General features: G+C 60.5%; 1 protein-coding gene across 3 annotated transcripts in view; it reads right to left on the bottom strand.

Annotated features, from left to right (window-relative positions):
• Window positions 1–2,012: 2,012 nt before the first annotated feature.
• Window positions 2,013–8,866, bottom strand: part of VAV2 (vav guanine nucleotide exchange factor 2) — an 86,171-nt gene continuing 79,317 nt past the window's right edge. The window contains exons 25-28 of one of the 3 annotated variants that reach the window (XM_037492920.2): window positions 7,793–7,916; window positions 7,148–7,234; window positions 6,121–6,278; window positions 2,013–3,907 (exon numbers count right to left, since the gene is read on the bottom strand). In XM_037492920.2, the coding sequence (XP_037348817.1) occupies window positions 3,860–3,907; window positions 6,121–6,278; window positions 7,148–7,234; window positions 7,793–7,916 (417 nt within the window). In that variant the 3' untranslated portion in view covers window positions 2,013–3,859. The remainder of the gene's footprint in view (window positions 3,908–6,120; window positions 6,279–7,147; window positions 7,235–7,792; window positions 7,917–8,866) is intronic. The other 2 variants (XM_037492922.2, XM_037492923.2) reach the window with 2 other exon arrangements.

Raw genomic sequence — 8,866 nt, 5'->3', positions numbered from 1 at the left:
ACGCGGGAGGGTGAGAGGATTCACCAGAGCCAGAGCGGGGAACAGAACAGGCAGACTGACAAAACACACTGCTGAGGGGAGCAGCGGGCGAGACTGGAGAGGTCTGCGCGTCATGTGGGACCCTCACTGGCCGGGATTGAACCGGCACTGCAGAGGCTGTGGACAGCTCCACAGCCCTGCGCTCAACCGCCTGTGCCACCAGGGGAGGCCCAGAATTTTTTTAAGATTTATTTATACAAGAGCTGGGGTACAGGCCAGAGGTGTGGGGGGGTGAGAGGATTCACCAGAGACAAAGTGGGGAACAGAACAGGCAGACTGACTGAAATACACTGCTGAGGGGAGCAGCAGGGAGACAGGAGAGGTCTGCCTCGCCATGTGGGTAGCTCCCTAGCTGGCTGGGGATCAAACTGGTGCTGCAGTGGCTGTGGACAGCTTCATAGGTTGCGTCTTAACCCCTTGCGCCACCAGGGAGGCCCCCTCTCCTGTGAGAATTTAAGTATTCCTTTTTTTTTTTTTGGTCTAAAAATGCCTCTATATTGTCCTTATTTTTGAAATACGGCTTGGGAGTGCTGACACATTAGATACTATTCTGCTGTCTCTGGACCCCATTATTGCTGCTACAAAACCATTCCATAGTTGCAGTTTCATTAAAAAGCACCTTCCTGTGCCCGCTGGTTGTTTCCAAGATCTCATTACTTCAGCATCAGGCTTCACTACGGTGGTTCCAGACTTGCATTTCTTTACCCTCAGGGACTCTTTGGGATCGTGGCCCTCTGGACTGTGATCTTATTAGCTCTGGAAGGCCAGCCAGATTTCGTCACACGGTGCCTCTTCCCTCCCGACATCCTCTCCTCCTGCGATCTGTCTGGACTTGAACGCATGCATGTGGCACCTTCTCACCCACCCCCATGTCTAAACCCCACATCCAGGGGGGTGTCAGCAGAGCTGTCTTCCAGTTCCCAAAGTCCTTCTCTGTGTCTCATCTGAGGCTCAACCATCCATTGTGATTTCAACTTCCTTGCTACAAAAGGGCTGTGAGAAAATAACCCTGAGAAAAAATTGGGCAGGGGAGGGGAACCCCTTGCTTTGGAGATTCCATTTCTGAAAGATAGAGTGTTTCGCATTTTTGCTGAAGTTAGCATTTTGCAGAAGACATTTATGTTGGTGCACTCAGAAACATAAGTGTGTAAGTGTGGGAAACTCAAATGAACCAGGCTCTTTCGCCTGAACTTGTAGCAGATTCTTTAATTAGAAATTGGCAGAAGAACAACCTTCTGATCATAATATTGGGCATAAAGGTTTTATCACTTAGCTGTTCCTATCATGAACATAAAAAAATGGCCTAAGTTTTGGGGTGTCGTGCATATATTCTCACGAGTGATGCTGAATTACTCTAGTTTTCTAACCTAACATTCCACATGGAAGCCACTGATCCGGCCACTTGTCTGGCCACCCTGGGTCATCAGCACGTCCCACTCAGAGTGGGGGTGCTCCCCCCATAAAGCTGTTCTCTCCCACCGTTTCCTACTTGTTTTGACACTTTTGTTTCTGCCCCCCACAAGGAAACTTCACTCCCAGTATCAACTGGTGGTTTCAGGATCAAACAGCCCTGGCCGGGGGTGCCAGTGACCTGCTGTATGTGCAGCTGAACACCTGGCTCGCCGGGCCCTTCCCCTCTGTGGCCACAAGCGTCGCCTCTGCAAATTTAGACAATCCAGAGAGCAGCACCTTGGGAAACGGAGCCCTCCTCTTGGGCCCCTGATGGGCCACGAGCCCTGATGTGAACAACCAAATCTTCCCAACGCGTGGAGGCCCATTCCAGAAACGTTAGGAAATTTTAGTGAGCCATTTCTGGTGACGGCGGTGAGCCCACAGGGCTGAGGCCCGATTCCCGCCGGGGCTGCTGGAGGGTCCTGCGTGGGTGCCAGGTGCCGCGACCTCCCCCTCAGGATCTCCTCCAGGCCCTCGGCCCCCTCCCGAGGCCGGGCCACGCCAAGGCCTGTGTCCGACCAGCCCACCACCCCCGGCCCGCCAGCCTTCCCGGTGGGGTGGACTGTGCTTCACAGACAGGACTCCGCTCCCCTCCTGCCCGCGCCTCCCCGGCAGGAAGGGCCAGAGACTCCTGCAGAAAAGAACTCAGGTTTATTTGCAGTAGAAACCATGGTCTGAAAAACCCATTGGCAAATGTACAGTTTGTGTCCCACTGGGGTCGCCACCGCGGCGGGACCCTCGGATCCCCCGACTCGCATGCGGCGGCTCCCAAGTGTTCACAGCTAATCTCGCCCGGGGCCGAAGCCCGCCCAGTGGGCGCCCCGCCTCCTGCGAACCACCCCCACCCAGCTCCTCCCTCCTGCTCGTGCAGTGCAAACAAACCCAACCGAATGGGAGTTTCAAAACAAACAGAAGGAAAGCATAACATTCACAACCCGGGCCGCGTCCCTGCCTGTCCCCGTAGCGCCGGCGCTCGCCCCGCGAGGCCCCCGCTGCGCACCCTGCTTGGCCGGCACGAGCCTCGCCCTCCTTGTGCACAGGCAGCGGGAGCTTGGGGTGAAGCGACGACGCGCTTTTCTCCCCCGAAAAAGCAAACACGCCAAACCCAAGACAAAACCCCCAACAAGAACAGAAACAAAACCAGGCGGACGGCAGGGCGGGGTCTCCCTCCAAGCGGGGCTCCGGGCTCTCTCCAGACACCCCTGCACTCCCCCGTGGCCCACCGCCCCCAAACGTGGCCCTGCCCAGCCTCACTTCTCCAGCCTCCTGGGCCCCCAACAAGGTCCTCCCTGGCCGGACGCCAGGAGCACGAGCGAGCATGGAAGCGAAACGCGGACCTCTGAGGCCCCCGGCCACCTCCTGCACAGGGCTGCCCGGGCGAGGGCGCAAGAAGCCCCCGTGTCAGCAGTAGCTTTGGCACGAGCTTGGAGGGAGACGGCGCCACCGGCTCTCATGCCGCGTCGGGCCGAGGCAGGACTGGCCACGGCAGGCAGAGGCAAGGCCGGAGGGCCCCCGGGGGGCGGAGGGCTCCCTCAAGAACTCTTGTTTCCAGCTGGCTGCAAGAGCCACGGACGGAGACCTGGCACCGACCTTCTGTGCAAAGGTGGTCTCGGAGACCCCGCAGGGGCCCCCAGGACACAGGAGACCCGGGGCGCCACCTGGGTGCAGCACCGGGGCCTCCTCAGGAGACGGTGTGAGCAGCAGGGATCCAGTGAGGGGAGCCCTGTTTTCCTCCCACCCACTGGGATCAGGGCGTAGACACGATGCATTGACTGCAGCAGGCAGGACAGACACGCTCTGGACACAGGGCAAAGACAGTACCATCGACGGGCAGGGCGGCAGCTTCATGGTTCCTAAGGCTCCCAAGGGAGCGGCCCTGCCCTGGGTGGCTGCACAGCCCCATGTGGGGGCTGGAGGGAGCCGAGGGGCCTGGCAGGACCTGGCAACGCTCCCCTCTGCGCTGGCCGAGCTCGGCCAGGCAGCGGAGGGCACGGACGGCCTCCCCCGGGAGCAGCAGGAAGCGGGTAGCTGAGAGTCCAGAGCTGAGCAGAAAAGGCAGGGGCGGCCCCGCTGCTTCCCAGCCCTCCCCGGGACGGCATCTGCCGTCAGGTGAGGCTCCAAGGGCAGTGAGCTCCTGCCTCAGCCCCACCCAGGGCCTGGCTTGGACCGGCGGCCGGGCTGGCTGAGCGTCCCTCTATGTACAAGCAGCGTGCCCAGGACAGGCCCGGGACGGGCTACGGGGGCGAGCCGCAGGGTTCTGAACGCCCTTCCACCCCCACGGCTGCCGCGATGAGGCTGGCGGGCATGTCCCTCTGAGGTGTGGAGCACAGGCTCCAGGGCGGGAGTGAGCCAGGGCCAGTCCACGCGGTCACTGGACGCCCTCCTCTTCTACATACGTGGAAGGAAACCAGCCGATCTGAAAAAGAAGGCAGGGTCATGTGGGTGCACGTGGGTGTGCCTGTGCATGTGTGCACGCTTCTGTGTGTGCAGGCACATGTGTGTACACACCTGTGCACATGTGTGCAGGCTGAGTGCACACACCTGTGTACATCAGTGTGTGTCATCTGTGTGCATGCATGTGTACATGTGCGAGTGTGTATACATCTGTGTGCATATGTGCACCTATGAGGATAAGCAGAGGCTTGTGGAAATGGGGGAGGCTTGGCAAGTCCGAAATTCCATGCCAGGCCTGCCCTACTGAGGCTGTGGAGGCCAGGGGGCCCCAGCGGAGCAATCCCCAGTGCACCAGCCCTGAGCAATTTAAGACGACCCCTCCACCACCCAACAGCCATCAGCAGAAAATAACATCACCCAGGGCTTCTGTGGTGTTTCCCACTCAAGCTCGACCTTCAGTCAGGACCAAGGGACAGAGACTAAGAGAAAACAGACAACAAAAGCCAGCCTTGTTGCTCCAGATTCCTGTCACCCGTCAGGAATTATAAACTCTAATTTGTATGTTTCAGAAAAGTGAGGAAGGCAGAATATTTTGCCAGAGAACTGAAATCAACTCCGAAGACTTAACAGCAGACTGGAAAGAGCATTCGAGATTGAGAAGCCGGCAGGCAGGCCAATGGACAGAGGGGATGCGTGGAAAACATAAGGCCGGCCCCAGGGAAGAGGCCTGCCAGCATGCGGATGGAGCCCGGATGGAGCAGGGGAGCTGCCTCAAGCACTGGCTGACAAAGGACATGAGGCCACAGGTCCAGAGATTCCAATGTCTCAGGAAGAATGAAGTCAGGACAAACCACACCCAAGCACGTTAGAGTGAAACTGAGGACAAACAACATCTAATAAGGTGAAAAATTTTGTAGAATTAAGATCCACGACAAAAGTTGGGAGATAAATAAACCGAATCCCAGGCTGTAAGGTCCTTGCCTTGTCTGAGCAGCAGCGAAAAAGTACTAATTCAAGGTGATTTCCCAGAAGTCAAGGCCACATTGTCACCTCTGAGGCCACCGTTAAACAACAGATAACACAAGTCACTAACAAATCGATCAGGCAGGGAGGGAGGGGGGAAGCGGAATGGAAAAAAATATTGATTAATCCAAAAGTAAGCAACAAAGGTAAAAAAAAAGAAAAATAGATGTGATAAAAAGAAAGTAAACATGCACCAAGAAAAGCTCAGTCATTTCATTAAACGTAAATGGACTACAAACGCCCTTAAAATGGCAAAGCCTGTCAGGTAGATGGACTTGCAAAATCTGCCTCTTGAGATTTTGTCTTACACCTACTTTAAATATAAGAACAAAGAAAAGCTGAAATACGAGAGGAAAAACACACACCACACAAAACACTACCCTAACCAAAAAGCCCTAGTGGCGTTCTGATAACTGGTAAAGTCGGCTTTATGGCTGCCAGAGAAAGACGTTTCAGAAGATAACACAGTCAAGGCAGCAGGAGCAGCCAGAGATGCTCCAATGCTGAGCACTGTGTGGGAATCCCTTGGGAAATCAGCTCATCTCAGGACACAGACAGGGGCCAGGGCTGTGCTGATTCAGCATGCCCGGTGCCCCCGGAGCTAGAGCCCCCAGAACACTTAGTGCTAGTGGTCTGGGCCCTCCAGCATGGCTGTCTAGGACCCAGGGGCCTCAGGCTTCTGAAGGGTTGTGGGATGGAAAGTGGATCAGACCTGAGGCCACCCAAGGACAATCAAGCTGCTACCTGGAGGCAGCACAGCTCCTGCCACCTGGCAGTGGGGGGCCAGCAGTGCCGGCCACAGCTGGACACCAGCACAGAGACCCAAAGGCTGAACCTGCGCAGCCTGGTACCTACCTGTGGCTGGCTGCAGCCCCACAGTTGGACATAAGCGGGGGTCTTTGGAAATGGTAGAGGAGCCTAGTTCAGACGCCCAGGTCCTCCAGCCTCCCCGCTGCAGAGGACTCAGGGCCACGCAAGTGTGCAGACAGCAGCAACAGCCGCCCCTGCAGCGACCATGAAGGGCCACGGGTGGGACCGAGCACGGACACCAGGTCAGCCGGGAGGGGAGCAGATGCAGCTGGGGGCTGTCTCCTTGCTGCGTGCCCTTCGGCTCCAGGTCAGTGCCTGCAGCCAGTGTTCCCTGGGCACTCAGCCTCCTGAGCAGGGTCAGGGGTCCTGGCACAGGGGGTTGGGGCAGGGCCCGCCACTCACCCGTCCGTTCGTCTCGCCCTTCCACCAGCCCTGGTCCCCGCCGATGCGGCTGTAGATCCTCACCACGTCCCCCTCCCGCAGTGAGAGCTCCCGCATGTCCCGGGCGGCAAAGTTGTACCTGGCCACGGCCGTGCCGATGACGCGGGGCGTGAACACTGCTGGGGAGATGGGCAGCGTCACCCGGGGGCCGGGTTAGGGGCCAGAGGCCCAGCCGTGCCCCTTCCCAGTGCCCAGCCCTGTGCCCAGCGAGGAGAACCATCGGCGGATAGGTTCCGGAGGGACCGACGGGCTCCAGTCCCAGGGCCCCTCGCTCCTCTGTGGGTGCCCACGTCTGGGCATGTGACCTCTCCAGGCTCCCAGTGGAGGCTCTGACCACCGCAGCTCCTGGGGGCCTCCCCGTGTGCTGGTGCCCAGGCATCCTGTGGCCAGCTCCTGGCCTGGCGCCAGACCCCAGGCTGCAGGACACGATTTCCCTTCTGCCCGAATCCCAGCACCCCAAGCCAAACCAGAAACCTGGACCAGCTCGGCCCGAAGCCCGGAACGACCAGGGACGATGGCGGGGAGGAAGGGACACGGCACCAGGGCTGTGGCTCTGGCCGTGGGGGGCCGTGTGGCCAGGCCACGTCCCTGTCCCCTGCACCCGAGGCCCACGACCGTCCTCGGAGTCCCGAGCAGGGCCGCCTAACTTGCTCCCGCCTTCACCCTGAGGGCGGCCACCCGGCGCTGCCACTGCCAGAGGCAAAGCTCTCCACGCGCCACGAGGGACGGCGGCTGGCGAGGCTGGGGAGCAGCCACGGGCGAGGTGTCGGAGCAGTCACAGCGGGGCGGGCAGAGCAGCGCCAAGCGGCTGTGTCCTCTGGTGCCAGCAGCCCCCACCCCGCCCGCGGAGCCACCTCCTCCCCCAGCCCCCACAGGCTGCGGGCAGCCGGGAAACTTCCGGGCAGGGCTCGCGGGCCAGTGGGCAGCCCGTGCCGGGCCCAGCCAGGTGGCCGGCACAGGCCCCCCACGCCCTGGGCAGCAGCGGTACCTGACCAGAAGGGAGCGGAGGAGCCCTGAGGAGCAAAGCTGAGGCCCTGAGGACTGAGAAAAGAAAAGTTGTAGGAAGCACAGGAAGCTGCAAAGAGGTGAGAGAGCCAGTGAGCGGGGCTGCGGGGCATCCGGGCCTCGCGGTGCGGAGGGGTGGACACGCCAGATGCCCACCTGGGGACCTGTGGGCCTCGTGTCGCCTGGGGCTCCCCACGGCACATGGGCTACCTCCTCCCGCGGGCATGCGCGGTACTCTCCACGGACCCATCACCCACCCGCTGCCCCGCCCGGCCCAAGGACCGTGCCGCTAGCCCCGCAGGCTGGAGCCCACCCCGGCCCCGTCCCCAAGTCCAAGCAGCCTTGAGGGAGTGGGGGATGGGTGCCTCTTCTGTCCTCACACTGACCTCCCGGCCAGGGAGACTCGAAGCAGCGATTCAGAGCTGGCACTCCCCACCTGGGCCACCATGGCAGCCGGGCTGGGAGGGAGCTTAGGAGGGCTGGGGGGCTGGGCCATGCAGGTGGGGGTGGTTGGGAACCAGGATGGGGTTCTGGGCCTAGGTCAGTGCGACCCACAGAAAGCCTCTCCCAAGGGCAGGCAGGCAGCAGGTGGGAGTGGACCCTCCAGGTGAGCACTGCTGGGCATTACCTGGGGACCGGCTGGAGGCCCTGGAGGCTGCACGCTCCCTGGACTTGTAGGGGTACTTGAGAGTGGTGTCCAGCTGCTTGAAGCTCTCCTTGAGCGAGTGGCACTGGTAGTACTCCACCAACTCCTGCAGGATGCATGCGCTCGCTGGTCACCGCCACCACCTCCAGGCAGGCCTCCAGTGCTATGGCCACCCTCTCCTACCTCCTCAGGTTCACCTGGGAGACTTGTCTTGCCCCGAAGACTCCCTCCCTCTTCCATCTCCCCTTCCCCTCCAAGCACCCACCCCAGGTAGGTGGTCAGTATCACGACGACCTCTGACCGGGTCATTTCGCTCCCCAGCCTTTGTAGAGAAAAAAGATGGAGGGATGGGCAGCCTGACAGGCAGGGAAGCACAGTGCAAAGCGCCTCATGGTGGGGAAAACGGGGATCCGTGCCAACACCAGGGAAGTGCTTCTAGAAGTAACAGGATGTGGCCAGACAGGCGCCAGCAGCTGGACAGGGCAGCCCGGGCAGGCTACCCTCGCCCACAGTGGTCAGGACTCACCTAAGTTGCTAATATGGGTGTCTTCTTTGAGGGGTGTTAGGGATTGCGGACACTTTGTTTTACTTTGTGCCTTTCCACGGCCGCAGCCCAGAAGGGCGAAGAGCAGGGCAGCCCCGCAAGGGGGGAGGAGCAGCAGGTCCAATCAAAATGGCCCTAAGGAGGACGGTGCCTTCCACCCACTCTGGTGAGGCTGGGGCGTGGGGGGGCGGGCCGTGGGGGGCAACACTGTCAGGCCCGACGGGGCCTCTTGGGTCTGTTTCTGATGCTGTAGGAGGACTAGGGCGAGTGTGGCTGGGGGGCCAGGCTGGGGGCTGTGCCCACCCCTCGCTGTCCACCACGGCCAGTCCACCTGACCCTTCGGGAGGGAGGAGGAACAGAAGTCCCGACGGGGCCAGCACGGAAGCCCTACCTGCCCTAAGGGCGGCACCCCTGGCCCTGGACTCCCCAAGGCTGGGGGAGAGGGGCCCCTGCCCAGATTTTGACCCTCCACCAGCCAGGAGTGGGGTGCACGGACTGCCCCTCCCCAGGGT

This window comes from Talpa occidentalis, unplaced genomic scaffold (genome assembly GCF_014898055.3).
Source record: "Talpa occidentalis isolate TD23 unplaced genomic scaffold, MPIMG_talOcc4v2.1 talOcc4.7, whole genome shotgun sequence".
Taxonomy (NCBI): domain Eukaryota; kingdom Metazoa; phylum Chordata; class Mammalia; order Eulipotyphla; family Talpidae; genus Talpa; species Talpa occidentalis.
The sequence above is the reverse complement of the archived record's forward strand: the minus strand, read 5'-3'. Positions and strand labels throughout refer to the sequence as shown.